This window comes from Alnus glutinosa, chromosome 3 (assembly GCF_958979055.1).
Source record: "Alnus glutinosa chromosome 3, dhAlnGlut1.1, whole genome shotgun sequence".
Taxonomy (NCBI): Eukaryota; Viridiplantae; Streptophyta; class Magnoliopsida; order Fagales; family Betulaceae; genus Alnus; species Alnus glutinosa.
In genome coordinates this window covers 9,602,265-9,629,841 of record NC_084888.1, presented here as the reverse complement: position 1 = coordinate 9,629,841, position 27,577 = coordinate 9,602,265, and the positions used below count along the sequence as shown (strand labels likewise).

Genomic DNA, 27,577 nt, shown 5'->3' with positions numbered 1-27,577 from the left:
AAATTGTTAGAATTGTACAAAAATTACACGAAAGTTGTACAATAATTATTTATCGATCACTAAACCCTCACAAATATTACAATTTTTTTTTCATTTTTATATAAAAATGTTTCTCGAAAATAAATAGGCAGGATAAGGGGGGAAAACTTACTGAAATTAATCAAAATACAACCCCTCCACACTCCTAAAAAAATAAAAAAATAAAAATATATATATATAAAAAGGGCATGAGAAAAGTACAGAAAGCAAGCCTGAAGGCTGAAAAGAAACAGTGTCATTTGGGAATTGGCGTGGCGCTTGGGCTTGGTAGCCTTGGTTGGGGACTCGGACTCCAACAGAGAGACGCACGCACAGAGAAACAAAGGAAAGAGGAGGAAGAAGTGTATAGCAAATCCCGGCAATAAATGTAACTGCTCCTTCTGCTCTTTATCGCTCTCTCTCTTTCTCTCTCTCTCTCTCATATACTTTTCGCTCTCTTTTAGTTTCCTTTTACTACTAGTTAAGAAAATGAAAGGGGGAGGAGGGAAGAAGAGGAACAGTGGCTCCGAGGCCGGGGCTCCTTCAAACGAAACTGCTTCTGGTGGCGGTGAATCATTGGCGGCGCTTTTGGGTGAAAATGATCTGACCCAGAAAGAGAAAGAGCAAGAGGACCAAGTTCAAGACCCTTCTGCTGCTGCTGAAGAGGCAGAGGAGGAGGACGAAGAAGATAGGGTTGAAGATGATGGAGCCGCGGCTGACGACGACGCTGCTGCTGAGCGTCCTAAGCTCGACGACGGCTTCTACGAAATCGAGGCCATTCGCCGCAGAAGGCTTCGCAAGGTAACACTTTTAACTCTCTCTCTCTCTCTTGAAGACCCTTTGTCTGGTTCTAAAAGTTATATCAGGGAAACCCAAATGCGTCTTGAAAATATACCCCCATTTTTTTTTCTCCTTTTCCTGGCGGAGGCAAGATTTCGTGAAGAAAGAAGCACATTAACTTTGACACATTAGGGTGTTGGCAAATCAAAAACTATATTAGTTTGCTTTTGAATTAATCCCTAATAATAAATCTACTTTGAACTAGTTTGAATGTTTTATTATGCAATGTTGAGCTAGTTTGAATTTATGGACTAGAGGTGCTGTAATTTGCTTCTAAAGCACATAGACATAGATGCACATGTTACTCTTCTAAGTGAAAACAAATAGATTACAGTGTGTGTGAGATTTCATAGGATTGAAAGACAGAATATTTATAGGATTGAAAGACAGAATATGTATAGGATTGAAAGATAATATTTTTAGGAGAGTAAAGATGACTGCAAAATTTGAAAAGGGAAAAAAAGAAGATAAAAACTAGTTTTTGCTTGGAATATTTTTACCCAAATTTTGAATTAGAAAAAATGTAAAATTTTGAAATTTTGGGGAAAACTTTAACTTGTGGTAAGGTGAATTAATTATTTAGTTTTACACCCATTAAAAGATGAAAAATTATGCTATAATAATGATATATTGTTAATTTTCTTTTTAATAATTTAACAATGGACTCCATCCTTTTTTTAAGTTTTAATTGTAGATTTAATGTAATAAAATCCAATAAACACTGGGATACTTGTGTATACAGATTTTTTATTTCTTTTGTTTTTTTTTAGTTCATTAAAAAAAATACATTGGTATCCCCTGCTCTAACATTGCTGATTCTTGTTTTTCTTTTGTTCTTTGGATGGCTTTCTTGGGGTTATATAAATGATGCGTGTTGTATATTTTTATTGTTATGGTTGTTGTTGCTGGCGGTATGTGTGGATGGATGATGGTGGACACCGAAATGTTGCAAAAAATAGGGTCAGCTTCAGTACCTAATCAAATGGTGAGTCTCCCTCTTATTCCTTTCTGTAATCAATTCTTAACTTACCTTTCCCAATTTAGTGTGTTGTGGTATGTCAAATCAATTAAATGTGAGTATAGATCCTGGGAAATATTGTTGTTATTCTATATTGAAGGCGCGGATGGCCTGAGGCAGCAAACACCTGGGAGCCTTTAGAGAATCTCCAATCGTGCTCTGATGTTATTGATGCATTTGAAGAGAGGTACTCCCTTCCATTTCCTTTCCATGATTTGCACATCTTCATTTGGTTGGTGAGAAAATTAGAGGTTAAAGGAATGCATTTGTGAACATTTTTTGTGGGCTAAGTTCACGAAGCCAAAATTAATAAACTTGTGTACTTCTAGACTGTTGTTTGGCTGAGCTTAATTGGGTTTATTTGTTTTATCAACAAACAACAGCTGCAAATGTAAAGCTCTATATCCGTTTTCCTTTCCTTTTCCTCACTTTCCTTATCAATTGAACAAAGTCATGTTAGAGTCTATCAATTGATTGAAGTTTTCTATTTATGAATTTATAATTTGTTCTACTCCTGGTTTTGAAGCTTGCAATCAGGAAAGCATCGGAAACGCAAGCGCAAACATGGGACTCCTCATACCCAACCCAAGAAGAAGCAGCAGCATTCCAACATTACTGACTATGATGTAACTGATGTAGAAATAAGCATTGTTAGTGAAACTGTGAAAACTGTCCCTCCCAACAAATCAAGCCTAACCAATTTTTGTGCTGTCCCTCAATCTACTCATGAAGGAGATGGCAAGGGGGACATGAAACATCTTGAAACTGCCAAGCAAATTGGTGTTGCGAATGGTTGTGAGCATATTTTTCAACAAATTGATAACAACAAAGATGGAAATGAGTATGATCCAAAGCTTAGTGAGCTTAAAACAACAATGTTTACCAACGAGGTCAACATGGATGAGATTGCAATACATTTCGAAGAAGCCAAAGCTTCAGAAGGTGATGGCCCTGTAGACGGGGTTTCCAAGGCTGACTGTGTTGAACCAGTTCTGAGCAATCGTCGCACAGGAGCTAAGAGAAGGAAGTCTGGTTCTGTGAAGAGGTTTAAACAAGAGTCATGCCCGTGTGAACCAGTTGTTACACATAATGCTAATGCAAGAACCAGAAGTGGTGGCTCTGGTAGAGTTCAACCGCCAGGGACTGGAAATCCTGGTTACCCAGCGGAGAATTCAAGTAGCAGGAATGGGATTGCTGGTTTAAAAAATGCATCTAATATCACCAGGATTGTCAGGCCAATGGGCTACTCAGCTTCTGTATCAAACAACGTCCAGGATGTGTCAGTAACCTTTATGGCCACGAGGTTTGTAATCCGACTCAATTTTTAGTTCTCTATACTGTTAAGAATAGGTTTGTCATTTCTTTCTACTAATGGTTAAATATACCTGAGTTTCTTTTTTGGTCCAGGTCTAGATAATGCATTTGATAGATCAGGAGAAATGCATTCCATTAGATGTATATTGCCAGTTATCTATACTGAACGTCAGTTTCTTATCAAGTTTGTGGGAAAGATTTTTTCTTTAAGTAAAATAATAAATAAAATGTTATAGAGTCTCATTAATCAATATATGCCAAAAAACTTATGGTTTACAACTGGGTTCTGCGTAATCTGTGCATATAGTTTTTTTTTTTTTTTTAGTTTAGATGTGATTGAGCTCATCTTTTGTTCCCATACTTTGGTCTAATTGTAAATTCCATTCCGACAACTTGTGGAAGATTTTGGTGTTGTCATGTATTACTTTACATGTTGCATCGAATCTTCTAGAATTAGATGCAGATCTGTCTTCTCCTCTACTTGGATGGTTTTTCTACAGCATTACCTTAGAATTTTAGTCGCTTAAATATCTTGGACAATACAGATGCAGTTTATAATTATGTCAATCTGGGACAGATTTTATGTTTGATTAGTTATTGTCTTTTCCAACGTTTTGATATTGTTTGGAACATTGCGTGCTCTCAATAAAGCATTTGTGATTTTATATTCACCACTTGAACCAGGAACTGTTTCTAAAAGTTGTTTATGTGGTATGCTTTTATGTTTGCTTGAATTTTAGTAAGGAGCATGTTGCGCGAGGAAAAAAAATCTACTTTGTTTGTTGATGAGAGTGCAGAATGCTTTGGTGCCATGTATAAGCAGAATTAGAGAAGAGTTTCAAGCCATGGACCAGCGCAGGCAAAAAAAGAAATAGTCCATTAAAGAACAAGTTTTATAGTGTCTTGGAATTAGAGTTTCTAGCCAATAGGATGGATAACATGGTTATGTATGTTAATCGGAAGGGGAAACAGCTGGATATTGTGACTACAGAAGTTGATACATAGGACCAGTCAGATAGGTTAATTTCAACAGTTAAAGATTTTAGGTCATGGTTATAGTTATTAAAGATAGGCCAATGTCTCAAACTTCTATGTTAATATGCAATGTCAAGGTTGTGGGATTTTACCATCTGGCTGCACTTAATTGACACTGGAATTTTCCTTCCTATGGTTTCTATATACTAGAGGTATTCTAGTATTACTTTTTTTGGGCATGTTTAAATTAACATGGTTTCAGCCTCATTAAATCAGGAGAAAACCACAACTATTTCATATCAGGGATGGGTGATTTAATAGATACTGGTATTTTATTGTTGAAATTCATGGTTGCTTGGTTGAGTTTTATTTTATTTTATTCTTGTTTGGGTTTAGTCCAGGCCTTATTGTATTCTGTGTTAGTTTGCTTATAAAAGCTGAGACCTTGTAGAACAGTTTGACATATGATGATGAACAAGAATATCTGTGAATCTGCGTTTTTTTTTTCAATGGTGTGACTCCATTGATTCATCTTGGAGAGACCGTAGAAGGCCCTATTAAAGTTTAAGGTTTTCTGTCTTCCTTATTCTTCTCAGTGTTAATTTAATTTCTTGTGCTGCTGTGCATACATTTAACCCACAGCCGGCCCCTCTTTTAATGCAACCAGCCAAGACATTTTTTTCTTCTTTGTCATTTTTTTTTGTTGTTTTGATATATATTCTAAATTGCTCGATTTTTTTTTTTTTGGTGTGAATGTGTATGATTTTAAAATGAAGTAGTATATGTAATTTTTTCTTTTGTCTCCCACCAGACTAATTGACTTGTGCCATTTCTGGTTGATCTTATATAACTGCTACTGCAATATCTAAGGCAAATAATGTTGAATGCTAAGTTTCAATCAGCGTAGCATGTCATTGAGCTTATCTTTTTTGTAATTTGCATCAGTATACAAACTGTATAAAATTTTCAATTAGTCATAATTTACATATTATCTTACCTCTAATATTTTGTGTATGTAATATGTATTCATCACATCTATATATGTATGGGGGGGAATGGATCCTTTGACACTGGTGTGTAAGGTAAAACTACCAGTGCACCACTTCGGTAATTTTTCTGGGAATCAAATTTTTCTAAATCCACCATTGTATTTCATATGTTCATAAATGCCTACTTTTAAATTTTGTCTGTCTGTCTCCATTTCTGTGCCCCCCCCCCCCCCCTCTCTCTCTCTCTCTCAAGCATGATTTATTTGTTTTTATGTTTGAATTAATACTGATATCACACTTAAAGTTGCTTTAGGGCTTGCATATGATCAGTTGGGCATTTCGTTGTTGGAATATTGTCATAAATATGTCCGAGTCTAATGTTCTTGCTGGATCTTCATCACTTTACTCTTGATTTTACCAACAAGGCTAACTCTTTCTTCTATCATACCATTACTACATATATGAGAATTTTGATGAAATTATTGTCATAAAATTTCCCGAGTAATATACTTCTTAGATATGAATGATAAGTGATGGGTTGTACCAGTTCAGCTATATGTAGTATTTATGCCATCTTATATATGACATGTACATTTGGCAATCTAGGCATTTTGCAATGATGTTTCTGATTCCATTAAAAGGTCTGCTTCCTTATGAATGTGTTACTGTTTTGTTTATAAAGCCTGCATCTGGACATTGCTTACCATATTATTAATATTAATCTGGAGGACATGACTTAGAGCTTTAGTTGCCTGGTGCTAAGTCGAGCAAAGTCTGTATTTCAGTTGAATAATTAGCTTCTAACTCTGACGGACCTCATAGGAGCTGTTGTACTTTTTGGGCCATTGTGTTTAGAAAGACGCTATATTGCTCTAAGGTTTATGTTTTACATAGAACAAATAAAGTTGGTTTCATTGAGAAGGGAAGTGGGAACTATGCAAGTTGGTTAACAGTTTGTCCATACTAGAGCACATAACTCAATTGACTAAATGAGTCCATTATGTATATTCAAGATGTACTCTGTGCTTTTATAGTATTTTTTTTTTATTTTTTTATCTATAATATATTCTCTCTCTCTTGCTCTCTTCTGGTAGGTTTTTTATGATTGTTCTCGTGCATGGATTTAGTCAGTAGTGTGATGAAGCGCTGATGCTTGTAAGCATTAAATATTATCATCCCTGGGCAGCAAGCTGTGTGGATGGTAGTATAAGCTTATATTCAGCCTCAACTGTATCCATGTACAGAAAGCCTTTGAATATTTAGATTATCAGTTGTGGAAAATTGTCAAATGATTAGAACTGGGAGAATAAACAGGATTTGTCAATGCTGAAATAATATCAACCATTACTGGGATCAACTCAAAAGTTCTCTTTTAGTTCACTGGACCTCTCACTTGGATTGATCTTAGTTAAGTAGATTGGTTCGAAAATAAAAAACTGGTAGAAGCTGCTTGTTCAGATGAACTTTGCAAATTTGAAGTCCCTTATAATGTGGGCTTTCGATAGGATTTAGTAAATAGTCTAGGTGAATTCTGATCATGTCAGGATGCTTGATGTTTTTTATTTTCCTTTTTATTAATAAAGAGATCTAGAAGTAAGCATTTCAGCTTTTTTTATTGAACACAAATCGGTTTGTTCATATGGATGTTATCTTTCTCTTTACATGCTTCTATAGCCTAATAATTGTGTTGTTGCTTTTATAAAGGTCTGATGGAACAGAAGTGGTGGTGGATAACAAGTTTCTCAAGGCTAACGATCCACTTCTGGTAATTGACTCTCTTTGTTGTGATTCTGATCTTCCTTATCAACATCGCATTTGGTGTCAATTATAAATGAAATATTGTTACTAGTCTGTTGCACTATTTTTCTTACCTATATATTATTCTCTTTCCAGTTGATCAACTTTTATGAGCAACATCTGCGGTATAGTCCCACATCATCCTTGGACAGAGGTATAGATGAAGAGTGAGTGTAGCCAGACCTGCATCATCTTTTCAGTTAGCTGTATACAGGGTTGTACTTTTGTAGTTGCAGCATAGCGCAGGATAACAAATGCAGTAATAACAGTGTAAAACTTAGTTATATAACAGTAGCCCATCTGTCTCTCTCTGTCTCTCTTTTTTGCCTGCATGTGTATTATCCGGATAATTAACATGAAGATGACTCAATTTTACATTCAACATTCTGTATTTTCTGATGAAAATCATTTCTATTCAGTGCCTCAGCTTCCTCCCCATTCTTTCTCTACTCCCATGTGTATATGTTTTTCTCTATGCGTGCATGCATGTATGGAATTGCTACCAAAAATTGCAGGAAATCAAGGTAAGCTCTAAGAATAGTCCTAAGAGGGGGAACAAGAAATCATATTGTATTCCATTACAGAACTATGTTGTCAGGGTGATTGCAGCCTCTCAGCTGTTTTCTTTTTCATTTTGGACAGAGCTGCACACTATTAGGAATGATTGTCTATAATGATTACTTATTTTGTAATATGATGTTTCCTTTCCACTCTTTAGCATCATGTTTTGATGATACCATCAAATTTTGTTTTCCTTTTCTCTATTGGTTTAGAGGAGAAAGAAAAGGGGGTTGGAGGTGTTTTAAGGGCTCCATGTTGATTTATCATGAATCTATTTGGCTCTGGCTTGAAACTATGTGGATAGATAACATAAAGAAATACTTTCTGTTTCCACAAGGCATCCAACTGCTCCAACTCCACGCCCGATTTATATCAAATTCCGCCATCTAGGAGGCCTTAATTTCATCTCCAAAACTACTCACTCATCATTCTCCACGTATGGTGTTGGGAGACAAATCAATTCATCCATGTTGTTGAATTATTCCTGAAGTACTATATACTATTACATGTCATTATCACCTTTAGAATTACAAGCTTCTTGAAGGCATCGAAAAACCTTTTCAATTGGAGTACTATTCTTGTCATCAACTTTTAAGTGAACTAAGGTTGGCAATTCGTATCCGTGTGTTAGGTTTGGATCGTATTGAGATATGAATATAAGACTATATAGGTCAACATAACTTGACTCGTTTAATTAAACAAGCTAGACCCATCGACTATAACCTGCTACTACTGCGCGTTGGGTTCGGATTATACCAAGACATGGGTATAAGAATATATATCTCAATCTTAACTCGAGCCATTTAATTAAATGAATTAGACTCTTCAACCTTAACTCATTAATTTTGTGTTGGGTTCGCGAGTCACATAAAATATTGTTAGCCCCGTAAAGCATATTCCCACCAATAAGAAGAAATCAGCTAAATAAATGCTTCCTAACATTCCACCCTTCATGGAATGTAATTCATATAAAATTTATTGTAGAGCTAATTTCCTTCACAATTCATATTGGATAGAGCCTGTTCTGATTGTCCTCCAAGCTAAATACAAATATTACATGTTTTGAGATGCTGATGTCGAGACGTTGGCATAGCTCAACTAATCATATCTTTTTTTCGAACATTTCAACTAATCATATCTTAACCAAATAAAAGAATCAAACTCCTTAGAAGTCATCTCCACCTGCAACTACCACAATGCTGCTGTTTTTCTATCTTATATATATATATATACACACCATATCCTAGCTTTAACCCTCGAGATGGTTGAAAGGAGTAATGGGAGAGAGAGGGCCATCACCACTGGTGCCTTCCCTTGTGGTGGCAGCCTTAGGATTGTTCCTCTGTGGACCTACTTATACCCTGCAAACCTTTTTGGAAACTGTGCTCTCTGTAACGAAGATAGGGGAAGACATAGAAGGCAGGACCGCCTTCTTTCTTCTGATACTGCTGCTGCTTTTGCTTTTGCTGTTTGTACACTTGCTCTCTTTGGTTTTTCCCACTCTGGGCAAGTCGTCTCTTTCTGTCATTCAGCCACCCAGCAACTCTGGCTATGATGCCGATGGCTTTAGCTTTAGATTTGGGTTTGGGACATTGCTTTTGGGTGTGCTCTTCATTATTCTGTGCAATCTGTTCTGAGATCTTGTCATCAGTGCTTCAGTAGAAAGAAAAGGAAAAGGTTGCACCAATAGACATGCCCAACTATGCCTTGTTTTGTTACTTTTTTGTGGTTCCTGCTGGAATGCTATATATAAAACATTCTTTGCTTGAGCTTTTGTAAAAAGTGAAAAAAAAAATAGTCATTTTATATGAAAACAGAGTTTTTTTTTTTTTTTTTTTTTTTTTTTTTTTTTTTTCTTGAAGTTTCAAAGAGTGGTAGTAGAGCTCATCATCCTACTATTGGTTCCCATGTCTTTCCTGTAAGAAACGTGTGCGGGTGGGGGGGGCTTTGTGGCTCGATTTCAACTTGTTTGTATTATTCCTTGCATGCTTAAACTACCAAGTACCAACCATGAATGGATGTTTGAGGTGACGTCGGGAGTCAAATATGGGGAAAAACGTTACAACGGATCCAACAACCGAAAAGAGGTGGGCGCCCCAACAACAAAGTCCAAACAAAAAAGGCATTACTTAAACAAAACTAAACATTATGCAATTGATTCATTAAAGATCTCAAAAGGATCGTAATGATGCGTTTGGGTGTTGAATTTTTGAAATCAAAATAAAATTTTTATTCTGTTTACGAATTTTGAGGTTTGATATTTTAGAAAAAGTTAAATAAAATATGATTTATTTAGAAAAAAATTAAATAAAATAGGATTTATTTTTGAAAAAAATAGAATCATAATCATATTATGTTTCCAAAATTTTGTTGCCAAACGCACAATAATATGGGGCTTTCTAAAGGCCGTACAAGACGGTAACAAATGGCAAATGGACATGGTGAGGAGCCCCAAACGAAAAATGCAACAACCACCGTAAAGTGGTTGTTGAGGGGGAGGTACTACCAAAATCTGGTCGGGATCTGTCGAAGAAGAACAAATACCGGCGGCTAAAGTCTCCTCAACAAAATCAAACCATATAGGAACAGTGAGACTATAACTCACAAAATACAAAGAAAACAACAAAACATAAAAGAAACAACAGAAATAAGAATTTATTTATTTATTTTGCGAAAAGTCTTAGAAAATAATAATACGAAATATAAATATTAATAAAGAAGAATAAAAAGAAAAGAAATGTTATAGAGGACTTCATTAAATTTAAATAACTGTTGATTTAAACCATCATTAAAGGTTTTGTTTTGTTTTGTTTTGTTTTTGTTTTTTTTAAGTGAAAAATTGATACTTGTCACATATTTAGCCACCCTAAATCCATTTTATAAATTAAATTTTGGTTTTTTTTAACCCACTTTTTTTATTAACCATTGTTGGTGGAATTTTTGTTTTGGCCTATTTAACAATTTCAGCCACCCTAAAACCATTTAAAATGTTAAATTTTGATTATTAGGAAGGTAATAATATTATTTTTAGTGCACTATTTAACAATTTTTTCTTTAATATTGATGCTTATTATTGTGATTAGAATATTTGGGCTTTAAAAGGTTCATTTTCCTACCAACTTAACAAATCATCTTCCAATTTTCACATTTCTTTTCGATGAAAACGATTTTTACCCATATTCAAAGCTTATCCAACATATCTATTAGCAAACAAATTATTTTAATTAATTTATTTGCTTTCTTGATTCCCCAGTTTTGATGTTCAGGCTAATATGTCATGTATAGCTTATAATATTCCTTGGTAGATCGAATTAAAGCAACATTAAATCACAAAATAACAATTTCGCTTGCCAAAATTTTACCATGCCAATTATCACAATTTTATGACTCCTAAAATGCCCAATTGTCAAGATTTAGATACCCTAGATTTCTTTTCTCAGGGTTTATGCTATTATATATATATATATATAGAGAGAGAGAGAGAGAGAGAGAGAGCCCAATTCAATTTTAAATATTTATGGGACCCGACTTAAAGGCCCGATTCAATTTTAAATATCTTACTTGTCACAATTTTAATAGTAATGCTATACATCACTCCATTATTCCCCTCATCTCCCAAAGTTTATGTGGCGTGGTCCATATAACATTTGGTGCATGAAAATTGATTTTTTGGTAGGAGGATCACACCACAAAAGTTTATGAGGATGGAGAGAGATAATGGAGTAATGTATAGCGTTACTCCAATTTTATATTGTCATTTATCGCAATTACGCTTGTGGTATTATATATAATATATGATATTATTCCTTAACATGATTTTATTTGCATAATTGTCACAATTTTAACAATCATGTAGTACCTCCTTAATTGACCAATGAAAGAAAGAGGGCACTCAAGCAATCGAATGGTTTTAGCTATATTTTCAGGAATGCAGTTTAATGACCGTACATACCATTTATAATGTTAATTTTCTAAATCATATGTAATATAATTTCACTTTTTTATTAAAGCACTTGATCTATGTAGGTCAATTATAATGATGAATTTTAGCTATTATTCCTAATGAAATAGACCTCAAATGAATAAAATATCACTTTTTCTTATTAAAAGACAAGCTAGAAAGTTCAACATATCATACCGAAAAAGAGAAAAATTGCAATCATTTTTTTTTTTTTTTTTTTGTCTCTCTCATAAATTTAAGATCAAACAGTTTTTTTACTAGTCAGCTTCTTAGGAGCCCACTGGCCACTAGAACTCACCACAAAAAAATAAAAATAAAAATAAAAAATTGAAGAGAAAGAAAGTGACTTTTTTTTTTTGTTGTTGTTGTTGTTGCCGCTCTCTTTACTGGATGCTGCAAGGCCTTTCCTCTTGCAAAGTCTTTCACCTATCCAAATTTGCAATGTTTTCATCTCAAGTCCTCCGATGGAGGGTTTAATTAAGCCTGGATCCACCGGACGGGAGCAAAACCATCAAGATCCCTATAAATTCAAATCAAAATCTAGCATGACCATGAAGACAATTTGTCAAAAAAACAAAACCAGGCTCTCAACAGGGGCACACCACAATTTTCCTTTGTAGAACCTTCACATGTGTAGCATGCACTCCTTTCTCGACCTTGTGACAACATCTGGCCCTTGTATGCATGGATTGGCAACCATCACAAGTTTCACGTTTCTCGACCAAGCAACAGTTATCAAAAATAGATAAGGATCCACAACAATTACCTACCCAAATTGCTAGCAATTTGGACAGTCCATCAGAAACAACATACTTCCAAAAGCGAACACTGCCTGCAACTTTCCCATTCCTTTCACAGGTAAAGGTTTCTCTTGAGCACGCAGACAACACAGCAAGTTAAAAGCCATGATTAACATAATCTATTGGGAAGGCCAAAGACAATATATAATGCTGAATTCAGTTACTGGCAACGATAAAGACAATTGCTAACAATCAGTAAGTGTTATAGACTTAAAGTAATTTGACAATGCAAAAATACACAACAATAAAACAAGTAAAAAAAGGAAGATCTAACCCAAAAAAATATTAAAAAAAAGAAGCTAATTCTTAGGAATATTCTTCCCAACAATCTTTGCCGGAGTTATCCTCAAAAGATTTCCTGGCTTACCAGGAACAGCACCTTTAATCATGACAACATTAAGATCATTGTCAACTTTGACAATCTTAAGCTTTCTGATCTTTGTCTTGGTTCCTCCCATCCTTCCAGGCATCTTCTTTCCCTTGTATACACGACCTGGTGTTGTTCCAGCACCAATGGATCCAAGAGCTCTATGACTCTTGGAACCATGGGTCATTGGACCCCTTTTAAAGTTGTGCCGCTTGATTCCACCTGCGGTAAAATTGAACAAAAAAGAGGTAAAACTAGAGTCAAGCCTTAAGATAACTTGAAGACACCGCACAGGCAATATATCTACAATATGAGTGTCCCATTGGACATTAGAAGCTTAAAACAAAGAGAAATTGGAGCTGAAGACATTATGGAGTAGACTAATTCTCAACTGTGGAAAGACATTATTATCATAGGACTTACTCAAAGTGAAAACATAAATGGCATACTTCCATAATGCATTACACTCTTTCACAACAGTAGGTAACAGTAGGTATTTACGCATGTGTCTGCCTGACTGCCTGTATGCATTGAATATATAGGGGATAGAGAGATGATAAATTCTGAAAGTTTGGCCACAGCTACGATTTTGGGTCCAACCTCTTTTATGATTTTATTCATTGAAACCACTAAGCTAGAGGAAATGGAACAGTGGATCAAATATATAAACCTAGGCGTGGAGCCTTTTTAAAAGCTACTTCCACTTAATTTTTCCTGCAGTCATGGTCTTACATTGAGAAGCTTTCTCCATCCTAGAACGTTTCAAATTATTGTAAGGCTATTATGGAGTAGACTATTGATTGACTTGTTCCATTGCAAAAGAAACATGAGTTTCAAAAGCCAATGTCCTCAATACAACATCTTTTTGAGACTACAATGCAACTTTGGACAGATATATCCAAGCTTGAAATAGACTACAATGCAACTTTGCCATGACTGAAATCTCCTATGAACATTATCATTTTAGAAATTAGGAATAAAAAAAAAAAATGCAACTAAGAACCAAGATGCATAACTGATTTAAAGTTCCATCTCCTAATAATTTATTTGGCTCAGTGCTTGCAAGAACCAAAAATACAACAGGGAAACATCAAACCTTATTGTGTGTTGGGAGGGCAGCAGAGAAGAAATTATATTTACCAAAAAAATAAAAATAAAAACTCAACATTTTATCCTTAGTTTTCTTGGCAGTCAAGCAATATATTCTATATAACAAGAAAGAGGAATATAAGAAACCTGTAATTTTTTGTGTTCTATCCAGTTTCATACATTTTCAGAAGCTGCTAGAGGCAAAGAAAGTATAAAATCCAAATTTCGCTTCCGTCATGTTTCCCAACAAAAGGAAAATGTATTTGTTATGAACATGAGGGCAAGCAATAAATCATAACATCATATATAGCGAATTTGGTGTATGGTATAAGTTAACTCCTAGTACAACAATGGAAGCATACACGATTGAAGCAGGGGTTCACAAAGGTCTTATTTCGCTCTACTATCTTCTCTCAGGCCATCTCAATGGGAGGAGTTGCTTCCATTGATAATGAGGGAGGTTATGGTCCATGGCCATTATGCAGAGGATAATGTCATATAGAACTAAATATAGTCATGTACCCTTCACTACCATACTCAATAATTTTGGAAAGTTCAAATGAATGGGAAACTACAGATGAAGAGAAACTCTCAAACTCAAATACCCATTGAAACCTGAAATATGCTAGATATTCTTTGCAACTTCAAAAAAGAAAAAAAGAAAAAAGAAGCGGTAACCGCAACTTCTAGGCACTCAAGTAGTCAAATGATACAACGAATTGCAAGCCAATATCTAAGCTTTTTCTTTTGATGAATAAATGAAAATTGTCCCTAGTATCTAACAAAAAGTCTAGAGGATTATCAACTTAGCATTGAGCTATTATAAAAGGTCAGTTTCCGAGATGTAACAACTTAAAGTATGAGTACTGATAATCCAATGCGACCATGGCGCTCTACCCAGCATAAATTAAAAGAACAACCCCCAAAAAAAATGAAAATGAAAATGAGGAGTATAGCATTGGTCATGACAGGATGTGGCATGAGTTATATCAGAAACCCACAGCTTTCCATACAAACACTACACTCTAAGTCGCAGGTCCAGGTGAATTCAAAAAGGAAGTTTTTTTTAGTAGAAAAAGAAGTTATATACTAACAAAATCAATGTAGAGCAAAGTGGGAAGAGGGAGAGGGAGAGGGAGAGGGAGAGAGAACAAAACCTTGGAAGCCCTTGCCAATGGTGGTACCGGCGACATCAACAAGATCACCCTCCTTGAAAATCTCATCAAACACAAGCCGCTGGTTGGGCTCAAAGCCATCCACGGACACCAAGCGAAACTCCTGAAGATGGCGCATAGGAATGGCATCCACCTTCTGCAAATGACCCAGCTCCGGCTTTGTGAGCTTGCGGTCCCTGACTCTCCGGTAGCCGAGCTGGACGGCGTTGTAGCCGTCAGTGGCCTCGGTCTTGACCTGGGTCACGACGTTTCCTTCTTTAAATCCCACCACGGTGACCGGGACGACCTTGCCGTCGGGCTCGAAGTAGCTCATCATGCCCAGCTTGGTCCCCATCACTCCCACCCCTGCCTCGTACCCCATTCTGACCACCATGCCCTTCCCTTTCCTGCTGCACAGTTTCAAATGGTCCGGACGGTGCAGTTGGAGCAGAAATGGATTACTGCCGTTGTTGATGAAAGAGCATTTGAGAGAAAGGGGATGATTGTGAGCATTATGGCCAATTGGAATCGTTGCTCTCCAAATCGATACTGACGGGATTGACATCTTTCCTCCTTTCTTGCAGCAATTGATTTTGTTTTTCCTCAAAACTCGAATAATTTAACAAATTTAATCACTCACTCATTCTCGCTCTCGCTCTCGCTCTCGCTCGCAGTTATGGATAGCACCACAAAAAAGCTGTTCTCTTTCTACTCGCTTCTCTCTTATCCTGTAGGAACTACTGGAAAAGGGAAGCGGCAACTGACGAAGCTTTGTGATATTTGGGCCGACCGAAAGGATGGGTTTTAGGCCCATATCGAATTTCTATCTGGGCTTTTCTGAAGGCCCATATATATACGATATTACGAAGACATTCAGTGTGATGTTTCTTTGTTGTCGTGGAGATGGAGGTGGAGGACATCTTTGAATCCTCTCTGAATCTGGAAGAAGCGCACTTCAAGGAAGGATATTCGGAGGCCTACGAACACGGCCTAGTCGCCGGCAGAGAGGAGGGCCAACAGGTGGGCTTGAAGGTGGGTTTCGAGACCGGGGAGGAGCTCGGCTTTTACGATGGTTGCATCCACGTCTGGAACTCGGCGATTCAAGTCGACCCGACTCGATTCTCGGATCGAGTACAGAAGACGATCAGGCAGATGGAGGAGTTGGTGAAGAAATACCCGGTTATGGACCCAGAGAACGAGAGCGTTCAACAACTGATGGAGGGCTTGAGGCTCAAGTTTAGGGCGGTTTCTGCGACTTTGGGTGTGAAATTGGAGTATATTGGATGCCCCAAAACAGCACCGGATTCCGGATTCTAAGGAGAGATGAGTTTTGAGGGTTCTTTTATCCCCCTCTATTTCTCTGTAATGTAATTTATTTTTTCTTTTTTTCTTTTTTTTTTTTACAAATAATAGTTGAATAGTATTTGCTCTATTTCTTTTTTGTTGTTTTTGTTTTCGCCGGTTTGAAGGGTCGATCAAGGGTTTGAAAAGGTACAGATGGTGTTTTTGGGACTCTTTGGTGAAGCTCTGTAGCAACTAGCAAGGCTGTTGAGAGGAAGAGTGAGTGTGAAAATTTGTGGGTCATTTAGGTGATCCCATTCTTGTGTTTGAATCTTTGGGAGACAAAAAAAGAACAGAAAGAAAGTTTGGTGAATTTTTTGCAGATAGGGTTTCTAGACATGCTAGGGATGGAATTGTGAGTTTGAGAGGAGAAAATCTATTTACCCCATTTCGTTGATTCTCTTGAGTTTTCTTTTATAGGGAAGGAGGCTACTGGGCATTAGCATCGGTTTCAAATGGCACTGGTGGTGATTCACATTTTGGAATTCTCAAGCCTTTTACAGTTTCTCCAGCTCTCCCACGTAGTTTAGAAGACAGTTTTTACTCCAAACATGCTAGCCGGTATCAATTACATAATTCTAGTTAAAATTATGAAAACAAATCATTATATTCATATTAACCGATTTTGATATCACAATTTTATTATTAGAAAAAAATTGTTATATGATTTTTTTTTGTCCATTCTTGCTTCTAAAAGCATTAATTTTTTATTTATTTATTTATTTATTTTTGTTTTGGAACAAGACTTTTCTAAAAATCGGTTTATAAGAAATTTCTTACAACCTACACGTAAGATTGACATGTGTCTCTTGGCATGTAAAAAGTACATGTTATTTAAATAGCATGAGCTTCTAATATGTTTTTTAATAGTATTAATAAAAAAAACGTGCTTCTTACATGTTTAAAGATCACATGTCCCTTTTATGCGTGCGTTGTAAGAAATTTCTTATAAACCAATTTGTAGAAAATTTATGACCTTTGTTTTGTAACCAAACAAGTGTAATAATAGCTTCAAAGCATTTCATAATATAGCGACCTAATATTTTCGGCAGGTAAACTTCTTCGCAAAGCTATGCGGACCTCTATTACCCATCAGTTATATACATACAATTTTAAATGAAATCACAAAAAAAATAAAAAAGTGTATTATTTGAAGTTGTATATTTTAAAATTTTTCATTTTAAAAATGTTCAAAAAAAAAAAAAAAAAAATTTCAAATTGCAAGAAAAATGATACGTTTATGAAAACACATAATTTTAAAGACCAAATCATAATTTTACTATACGCTTAACTGCGTTTTTTTTTAAAAAAAAATAAAAAATAAAATCATATTTTCAAATCGCACGTTTTAAAACCGCAAATCTAAACTGGCCCTAAATTTGCAAAATTAGGATTCTGTTTTTTATTTATTAATTTTACCGTGTCTTAGCCATGTAATTAAATATATCAATCATTTGCAACTAGAGCCAGGTGTAGACATGATTGTTCAAATTTCTCAATTTCAATTCGGTTTGTGGTAATTGTCCAAAACGATTGGTAAGTAACTCTTTGTAGAATCTGTATAAAGAAACAAAGCACTGGTTGTACAACGTCGATGCTCATAACAGAAACAGCACGCCTTGATTTTGCCTCTTGAGTCAAATTCATTGGACTGAGAGTGCCCAAATAATACACTTCATGTAAGAAAGACGGTAAATAAAAAGAGAAGAAATTCTATCCTGTAGAATCTTATGCCTCTAAGAAGGTGTGGTTTCTTATTCATAATTTTGCTTTGACCAAAGACGCCCAATACCTAGAAAAGAAAAGAAAGACCAAGGCAATAATCCAACTCTACAATAAAGTTGTGATTGAGGATATAAATTTCAAATCTGACTGAAAGCAACAAGAGCAAGTGGTGTAAGGCTACATAGAGAGAGAGAGAGAGAGAGAGAGAGAGAGAGAGAGAGAGAGAGAGAGAGATGCCGTTGAGATTCGAAAGAGATAGACCTCACCTTGCAGCAAAAATGTCACTGAAATCAAAATAGAGATAAGCATTGTTGGTGATTTATTACGCAAGTTCCTTTGATGGAGCTTCTAAGGACAAATCGACCACGACGCTTACTCGGTTTTGTAGACTTCGAATCCTCTGCAGAAGCCAATAATGCAATGTGAACTACCCCGGCTGTGTCTAAGGCAGCTATTACCGCTCTAAATGAAGATGTTCCAGCAGCATATTCTATCAAAAAAATTCTTTGCAGCTTATCAAAACAACTCTTAACTCCTCAAATGTCCTTAGGGTCCCTGATGTCCTGGATAGAAAAGCACAACAAAGTTTTCATTCGATAAAGCAAACTTAGAAATGACAGCCACCCCACCCTACATCCAAAAGTCCCATTTTTTTTAAAAGAAGAAAGAAAGCCACTCAAGATCTGGTAACATCATTGATTTACCTTATCATGGAGTACTACTCCATCAGGAATTTCCAACCTCATCCCAGGTTTTGCAACAATATTTACTCTCCCCTTCAAAATCATAAGATAGGAAAGAAGTTAGAGAGACTAATCTGAAAAGAAAAAAAAAATTATAATAATAAAAGGAACACCGCATGACCTATTATTCCATTAGAGCATTCATATAATATAAGATGTAACTGCATTATGCACTAACAGGTGTACTACGTGCAATATGGTGGCCAATGGCAAGACAAATTTTAGATAATTTTTTTTAATGAAAAATTTATTGAAATGACAAATTTTAGATATTAAATCAGTGTATGCAATAGTAACAGATGGACACAGACAAAAGAATCAGAAGATATATGAAATTTTCTCCTTTATTTGGTGAAGGACAAGACAAAATTCTAAAAGTACCAATTTATATTCCAATAGTATAATCTGCATGAATTATTTTAACCAGTATATTAATACAAGAAATGAAAATCATGTGATTTTCTTAAACCAATATCAGAAGACCAGGCAATGAAGTAACCAGAATGCTCCTTACAGTGCTCAAAATTACATTCAGAAACAACGGAACAAGCAACAATTCAATAAAAGAAGGGTTAAAATGGGCAGAGGGAACATGTAAAATACCTTGAGAGTTATATCAGTTCCAAACCACACGTCACCCGTTACCTTCAAGCTATCCAGCTCAATGATATTAGGAATGGACCTGAAGCGACTTCGGAAGTCACTTACCTGAGAAAGAAGGAAATAATCACCAAAAACATAAATAGCATGTAAATGCAGACAATGTAGTCTCATCAAATAAATCTTCACCTGTCCAAATTCTGGTCCTAAATCAATCGAAGGATTTACAGGATTTGTTCTAGCTGTATTTCGAACTAAAATCTCATCGTTATAGGTGTACAGATCTGACTGCAGAAAAAATCAGATGTGAACATAATACTCCTTGAACAAAGATCCTAAAGTTTTGTTCTTTTTTTTTCCCTGGGGGGATCATAGCAAAGAGAATATAGTTTAGAGTTAGAGATGCACTAAAGTCACCTGGAGAATAAGTAAATCTGATGTCGCATTGATTGGTAGAAAACGAGATTGGGGGACATTAATGCCAATTGCACGATCAAAGAACTGGCTTGACCACAAAAGCAATAGTCACATAAAGGTAGTAATAAAAAATTGTAGATAGCACAAGAAGGATTATCATTATATACATATGATGGATACCCGTATTGTGGAACCAGCTGCTGTTTCTCTTCCCTGGAAACAACAGCAACTTCATGAAGTAAGTTTATTAAAGTCAGTTCCCTCAATAAATGATGAATAGCAATGGTACCTTGGAAACAGAATAAGTCTCAAACTTTAGTGCATCAGTATCCACAAGCCTTTCAGTGGCTCTCAAGCTCGCCCACCTGTAGGAAACAGCAAAATTGGAAGTTAGTAATATTTGCGAGCTTAAGCAGGGAAAATACACAAGGGCTATGCTTCACTCACAGGCTTCTTGTATCAACAAGTTTGAACTTGTCCATCAACTTGAGTTTATTCATCAATACAAAAAAACAAAGGAAGATTGTTAAGTAATACTAACCAAAAAATGATGCTAAGTAAGTGGCTAATTGTTAAATCTTTCAAGTACAACCAGCACTCCAGTACAGAATTTCATTTTAGGATGAACAAGCGATAAACAAGACAAGGAATCCAAACAACAAAACTGAAAAGGAAAAAAGGACACAAAAAAAATTTATAACTCACATGTGGAGAAGAGTTCCTTGCAATTTTGGCAAGCTGCACGAAAATAAGAAGAGAACAAAGTTAATTGAAGCTATTGTCAAACTTTTTTTTCAATGGTAAGTTACACAAAGCCTCCGGTAGATCTTGAACCATGACCCTTTTCTTAAAGGGGAATATGGGGGGTTCTAGAATATTTTGCTAAAAAATAAAATTTGATGTAAATATGAAAAACTTGTAATCCAAAATAGACTTCGTTGCTAAAACCCGTTGCCAAATGGGGAACAAAAATATGCCCAGCTATTTTAACAAAGGCTTTAGCAACCTTAAAATATATGTCAACATATTTCTATGCATACTGGTATAAAGTGGCCATCATCTGTTTTTTCTGAAAATTAGAACATGAACGTGCAAATACAACTTAAATATATGTACTTTGGGCAAATTCTTATGTTAAAAGAAACAAAATTTACAACCTTAAAATTTAAGGAAAAACTATTGACAATTTATTGGAAAAAAAGATTTCGTTATTTGAATTTGTTTTTTTTACTATTATTTGTTTTCCACATCAAAATAGAATCTATGACACTTACTGCTTTAAATTTCAGGTTTATCCTTGCACATCGTGACTCATGCTTAACATTACCAAGCATTTAACATGCATTATTAATCATTTATTGCAAATGAAAGTAAATGCCAACTTTTGAGGACCAACTAAATCATTACCAAATAAAACCAAGCCACTAAAGTCTGGGTTGATCAATTAATTCATCTCAGTTTACCATATATAAATCATGTCATTCAAAATAAATTACTACATTAAAATTATGTAGTAAACATTCTAGGTTCTTTCATCACAATTATTACTATTGACCATCCCACGTCTGACAACTCCAACTGAACAATTTTTTTTTTCCTTTTTATTATTGGTAAGTTACACACGCACTCAGTAGGACTTGAACCCACAACCTCACCCTCCACTTTGTTAGAAAGGGAGGAAGTACCATTTGAGCTAAAGCTCATTGGTGACTCCAACTTCAGCTAGGGGCTGTGCTGTTCTTGCAAAAGGGTGGTATGAAAAGATTCACTATTTCCCTTTTCTTTCTTGGAAGCAAGTAGCGAGCAGTTCCTTCTCAGATCGTACACTAAGGAACAAATTTAAGGGGAAGTTTAAGGGGGAAACAGAGAATCAAAAGTCAAGATACCACCTACCTGAAACTTTTGTTGGCTTGAATTAAGAATATCATTATCCATACCAAATGAGGTTGTTGGTGTAACCTGAACAAAACATGAAAATTTAGAAAATTTAATTGAAAAAGAAAACGAAAATTGGAGCCACTGAGGAATTGAATAGCGATCACCCTTGCATACCTCCATACAATATTCAATCTTATTTTGGACCAAATGTTTTAAAATTTCTAAAACGTCCACTTAAGGAGCACAATGATCAAATGGGTTCACCCAAAAAAAGAGTAAGCAATAACAAAAAGAATTTTAATTAAAAACTACAATGAATATAAATAAAATAAGGATACTTGGGTCAATTACAGCAGCAACATTATCTGAGCCAACCACAAGGATATACTCCTTACCCTGGAAAACATGCTGAAGAAGTTAATTTCATCACCACCTCTACCATTAACTCTTACTTATTTTTGCCATAAATCTTTATTTATTGAAAAAAAAAAAATGAGGAAAAGGAAAAGAAACGAATATCTACAAAGTCACTTAGAATACTATACCTGTGACAATAATACATCAAGGGTTCCACTCTTCATTAGAGAAAGGAACTTCACGTCCTGGTCAGAAGGATACCTTCACACGTGCAAAATTAGCATGGTTAATTAGAAAGTTCCTCCTAATTGCCAAATGGAACCAAAAAGAAAAAAGGACATGTATTTTAAGGAGAAGCATGTGGTGCTCCCAAAACTCTTGACTCACTGTAAGTTTTTTCTTTTTTCTTTTTCTTTCTTCAAATTTGCCCATATATCTTTAGAGCTTTAAAGTTTTCATGAAGGATATAAATTTCAAGGTAAGGATAACAAGGGAAGTTAGAAATTTTAAATCTTAAATTTGGAACAGGACACACATTATGGAACACAGTAAAATGGCAAAAGAGCCATTCATAATGGGATGGAGAGATTGGTAATTATAAAGAACAACGATGTTGGTGATAAAAAGCGGGTGTTTTTTAATTATATGACTCAAGAGCATTGAAAGTGCTGGCCTGATCTTATTCAGTTCTTATTTTCAGTCAAGTATCATTTGTTTTGTTTTATTTTAAGTATTTTAAAAGGGGTGATGTGAGTCACTTAAGTAGGGTTATTTTTAACTTTTTTATAAGTAATTTCATTATCATTAAATAAGCGCAAAAGGGTGCAACCATAATACAAGGGAAGTATACAAGAGAACCCTTAATTTGAAGAAAAAAAAAACAAAAATTCAAAAAATCTGCAAAACTAGAAACAAGCAAACTATGATGCACAGATATCCAAGTGTAGAAAGACTTGAACACTTGTAGGGGTAAAAGGTCTCTTCAATGATTAGGGCAACACTTGCGTTATGTTTTAGCTATAAATGCATATTAATAGAATGTAGCAGCCACTTTTTATTATTCTATCATAAATAAAAGAAGAGAGAGACATTCTTGGGTCTGAGACAAACCCTTAAATTCTATTGTTCCCTCCTTTAATCTATATACGCATGTGTTTCTTCATTTTCCTGTGAGATTTCTTATGGAATTGATTTCAATAATCCGCTGGAAATTCTCGACAAGATCAGATTTGTTTTCAATTACTGTGTTATAATAGCATGTGAGACAAAACATCATTCTGAGGATTTGGACCACCTTCTTCTTCACTGTGATGTGGCTTCCGCTCTGTAGAATTACATTTTTACTCGTTTTGGTATGTTTTGGGTTATGCCTAGAAGAGTTATCAACTTGTTTGCTTGTTGGTGGAAGTCTGGAAGGCCGAAGAGCGTTGTGATTTAGAAGTTTGTGCCAATCTGCATTTTTTGGTGTGTTTGGAAGGAAATAAATCTTAGGTGTTTCGAGGATTTGGAGAGTTCCATGGAGGATATTTTAGCTTCGTTTTTTCATACGCTGTATCTTTGGGCGGTTTTTTTTTGTCTCCACAGTCAATTAATGTTGCTGATTTCCTTGTTCATTTTCTATTCCTAGTTAGATGTTTCATTTTGTATACTTACAGTGTACTTAGGAGCGCCTTACGCTTTTAATAGGACTAAATTTACTTATAAAAGAAGAAAATGGCTATAAGCTTTGGGTTGCTGCCTCAGATTTTAGTTTTTTGAACTTGCATGTATTCTTAGATCTTTTCTCCACTTCTAGCTAGGCTTCTCTCTTATATACTCTTTGTGTGCTTAGGTTGCACATTCGCGCTTTTTAATAAATTTTGCGATGTTGCTCTAATCATATGCTGACATGTGTCAGCAAGTTGTAAAAGAGTTATAGACCAATTGTAGATGTAGCATTTTTCTAAGCTTAAAATGAAATTGTATGTTCTCTTTAAGTTGATAGAGAAGGTAAAAAAAATGCTTGACATCCAATATAGTAGTATCTTAGACTGATAAGAACTACAAGTTTAGAAGGTTTAGTCTGCATTACAAAATAATACAGTAAAAAATGGTATCTAGCAAACTTGTGAATTTTAACAAGAAAAATATATCTTCAAGGATTAAGTTCTTCTGAAACACATATAAAACTTATTTATTAACAAAGACTCTGCACATTCTTCAGTTAGTTGATAGGTGTTTTGGACTGTTTTCACTGTTGAAATATGAAAATTACTTAAATTGCACCTCATATGTAAACTAAACACAGCTACAAGATGGACCAGAGAAGACCGTAAGGCATCGGAAACTAGAAACCAACTTCAGATCATTTCAGAAAGGCATCAATCATATCCACTTCAGCATATATTAACTAATCAATCTATTATGTACAACGAACAAGAAGAGGAATACAAATGCAAAGGATGACGTACGATTCATTCTCACAACTCTGTCCATCAAATGATTTCAGCATCACAATGTTCGACTTGGGATATTTCTCCAAAACCTAAATTACAAAGACTACAATGAGAAGATCCTCGTATTATCCGAGGGCAATGACTCAATATGGGATGATAAAGAAATTTTACCTTCACCGTGTCATCATTTGTATTGATTGAATTCATAAGAAGCAAAGGAACATTGCATCCATACTTGGAGTTCAGAGACTACAAAAATTAAAAAAGTAGCACACATGAAAGCCACGACCAGAGAACGGTGACCACACAGCACAAAGAGCCAAGAACTGACCTCAATTTGATTAACAATCAAGTCCAGAAATGTCAACCCATTACAAACTTCAATTGCTGACCTGTGTAAAAAAAAATAATAGAATTGGTATAAATTCAACATAGGACTCAAATGCAAGAAATACTTCTATGGAAGATCTGTAAATAAGCCATAAATAAGACACATTAAGCCAACAAGCACAAATGAGCCTCCATTGTTGAAACATAATCCATAATGTGCATCATTTAAGACAAACAAAATATATCAATGTATAGACCCTATGAATATACTAGAAAGCTGCTATACTAAAAAAGTTATCTGATTTAGAATTTGTAACAAATTTACCCCATATTAACATTACAATTAGCGAGAATTCGGCAACGAAATATTCAAGCACGATTTCATCATATCTGGAATTAAAAGTCAAAAAAATTTGGTTGTTCACAAAATTTAAGCATTCTTCTTTATAGAACTTTGTATTAACTTCAAAACTTCGAAAACAACTGGAAGATGCTGGATTATGTTATTCTATGGTCAAGCAGTTCATATAATTGACATATAAGCTAGTGATAAAACTAGATCAGGACCCAAGAAGTTGATTTCTTGAAATAATTATCTACAAATAAGACTTGTATGCCAAAATTTGAGGATACATAAGCAAAAGTAAGTTCTGACCAAAAAAAAATAGAAGGCTATGAAAGATGAGTGAAGACATCACTTGGGAACATTAAATTGAAATTTCAGGGGTAAGTTTTACCAATTTAAGAGAAAATGACTAATTACTGATAGAATGGCACTCATACAACGCAACCAAAATCCTTGGACCTTTTCTAGTTCAGAACCCTCTAACCATTCAAGCTAAAGACTGATTTTTATTTTTTATTTAACAAAAAAAATGGATATATAGGTGACTTGTCAATAAACCAACATTCATGTAGCCATTGTACATGAAAACTGAGTCAAAGTCACTAACTTCTTTTTTCTGAGCCAAAGTCACCAACTTCAAATAGTGTCAGCATCTGCCAGACAGTCTACATTGTACAAGCTCACTCCATCTTAATGTCTCTCTGAAACCACTTTGACAATTGTAATGTTTATCTATGCAATTCTTTTAAAAATTAGAAAAGGAACGCCCCCATAAAAAAGTTGCTGGGATAAAGCATATTCCAGCATTATCAAGTCCGTTGGGCTCTTGATTTGAAACCATCAAGGTATGCAATTCTAAATATGTTGGTAACATTCAGTAACAAGAAGGCACATCAATCAAAAATAATCCGCCAGATAAATAAAGCAACTACTGTGAGTGCCTATTTGTCAATTAAACAGAGGCATCCACCACAGCAAAAGTATAGATATGGAGGCATCAAAAGTTTCAATTTAGTAATATGGTTTTCAAAAGTACCAATGACATTAGTTCTTACTTAGGGCCATCGAAACCCATCTCCGTGCCCAAAGTACCGTTGAACTTCAACACAACAAGCTTATCCAACAGCTCCTTAATCTCCGCTCCATCTGCATTGGCAAAAAGTTAGCTAAAAAGGTCCTAAGCTCACAATAACATTCACATGAAGTACAAATAACTACCAATGAGACATGAACTAAGTGGCATTACCTCCAGAAACAGGAGTCAAGCTCTCATAAGGAACAACCAGTACTTCATCCTTGGCAAACCCAACACTCTCACTCTTGCTCTCCTCAATGTGTTTCGCTTCCTCACTGTCAAAGCCACAATTCAAATTCCACACAAAGCAGGGAACCCACATTTCATTTCAACAAAAGCAACCCAGAAAGGGAAAAGGGAAGCAAAAGAAGAAGAATAGGAACTAGTCCAAAAAGAATGATTCGATTCATTTCCCTACGTACCAGCGGTTTTCGATCTTGGAAGCATTATCAGCACTAGAAATAGCAGCAGCAGAATCTTCTCTTGCGGTGCCGCCGAACCTCTTCTGCTCCAACAGAAAAGTCTTGGTGATCAAATTACAGAACAAATAGACGAACTGCACTGAATCGTTGGCCGGGACAGGGTAGGCGATGCGCTTGTAAACGTCGAGCGGCATGGAGGAGTCGACGAGCGCCACGACGGGAATCTGAAGCTTATCGGCCTCGAAGATGGCGGAAGACTTCCTCTCAGTGTCGAGGATGACGACGCAATCGGGGGGCTGCGCGGGAGCGAAGCAGAGCTTCTTGTTGCGAGAGCGGAACCTCTTGGGGCTGAAACTATTGGTGAGGAAGCCTCCGGTGCGCCAGAGGGAGTTTTGGTTGGGATTGTAGAGGCCGATCCTCTTGGTCATCTGCTCGAAGATCTCGTCGAAGAGCGGGTTGGTGTTCACGAACATGAAGCGGGCCTTCTGCCGAGCCATGGCGCCAATGAAGGCGCAGGCACTGCGGAGCGCTATTAGGGTTTTGTCCGAGTCGATGATGGCCATGCCATTGCGGATGCCGTACGTGTAGGCCTTGAAGTGGTCGGCCGCCACGCGCCGCCCTAGGTGGGCGTTCGTGCTCAGAAGCTTCTGGATCACCGCCGAGTGGATCGTCATTCTGAGCGAGCCAGCGAGTCAGCGAGTTAGGGTTTATGGGTTTTATGTCTTGTAATCTGTGGAAAATTGAAAATGGAAATGGAAGATGATGGTTCGATTTGATCCGACTTGATCCATTACCAAAAAGGGTCGGGTTTTCTCTCATCCATTACCTTTTTGGTCTGTGAAATAGGCAAGAACTTTAATTTTGGGACGCAAAGAATTGAGCAATGCACTCTCAACTAAACAGGCTTTTTTCTTTTTCTTTTTTTTTTTTTTTTTTTAAATATATATATATATATATATATATATATATATATATATATATATATATATATATATATATTTTGTCACTCAAAGACATAATTATTG

The 27,577-nt window shown here is 35.7% G+C and overlaps 4 protein-coding genes across 11 annotated transcripts; 2 read left to right on the top strand and 2 right to left on the bottom strand.

Moving 5' to 3' along the window:
• Positions 1-247: 247 nt before the first annotated feature.
• LOC133864492 (chromo domain protein LHP1) lies at positions 248-7,387 on the top strand. Its single transcript, XM_062300843.1, has 7 exons — positions 248-406; positions 483-819; positions 1,818-1,843; positions 1,977-2,063; positions 2,403-3,179; positions 6,859-6,919; positions 7,048-7,387. The coding sequence occupies exons 2-7, from the start codon at positions 508-510 to the stop codon at positions 7,120-7,122; spliced, it is 1,338 nt and encodes a 445-aa protein (XP_062156827.1). The 5' UTR covers positions 248-406; positions 483-507; the 3' UTR covers positions 7,123-7,387.
• Positions 7,388-12,455: 5,068 nt separating this feature from the next.
• Positions 12,456-15,607, bottom strand: LOC133863698 (large ribosomal subunit protein uL3c). The gene is made up of 2 exons (XM_062299748.1): positions 14,887-15,607; positions 12,456-12,862 (listed from the first exon to the last, which is right to left on the bottom strand). The coding sequence occupies exons 1-2, from the start codon at positions 15,446-15,448 to the stop codon at positions 12,573-12,575; spliced, it is 852 nt and encodes a 283-aa protein (XP_062155732.1). The 5' UTR covers positions 15,449-15,607; the 3' UTR covers positions 12,456-12,572.
• Positions 15,608-15,767: 160 nt separating this feature from the next.
• Positions 15,768-16,315, top strand: LOC133863699 (uncharacterized). The gene has a single exon (XM_062299749.1). The coding sequence runs from the start codon at positions 15,787-15,789 to the stop codon at positions 16,198-16,200; it is 414 nt and encodes a 137-aa protein (XP_062155733.1). The 5' UTR covers positions 15,768-15,786; the 3' UTR covers positions 16,201-16,315.
• A 1,442-nt stretch (positions 16,316-17,757) lies between these two features.
• On the bottom strand, positions 17,758-27,404 carry LOC133863738 (UTP--glucose-1-phosphate uridylyltransferase-like). Of its 8 annotated transcripts, XR_009899431.1 has the most exons (21): positions 26,553-27,404; positions 26,302-26,405; positions 26,111-26,201; positions 24,711-24,771; positions 24,551-24,628; positions 24,395-24,468; positions 22,133-22,205; positions 21,926-21,983; positions 21,762-21,808; positions 21,603-21,668; positions 20,415-20,447; positions 20,157-20,194; positions 19,999-20,074; positions 19,890-19,922; positions 19,710-19,793; positions 19,482-19,580; positions 19,296-19,400; positions 18,654-18,725; positions 18,326-18,512; positions 18,216-18,233; positions 17,758-18,016 (listed from the first exon to the last, which is right to left on the bottom strand). XR_009899431.1 is itself a non-coding variant. In XM_062299815.1 (19 exons), the coding sequence occupies exons 1-19, from the start codon at positions 27,224-27,226 to the stop codon at positions 18,486-18,488; spliced, it is 1,893 nt and encodes a 630-aa protein (XP_062155799.1). In that variant the 5' UTR covers positions 27,227-27,404; the 3' UTR covers positions 17,758-18,485. The 8 variants fall into 8 exon arrangements, 1 of the variants encoding a protein (XP_062155799.1); XR_009899429.1 differs by having other exon boundaries at positions 18,216-18,512; XR_009899430.1 differs by having other exon boundaries at positions 17,758-18,233.
• Positions 27,405-27,577: the final 173 nt, after the last annotated feature.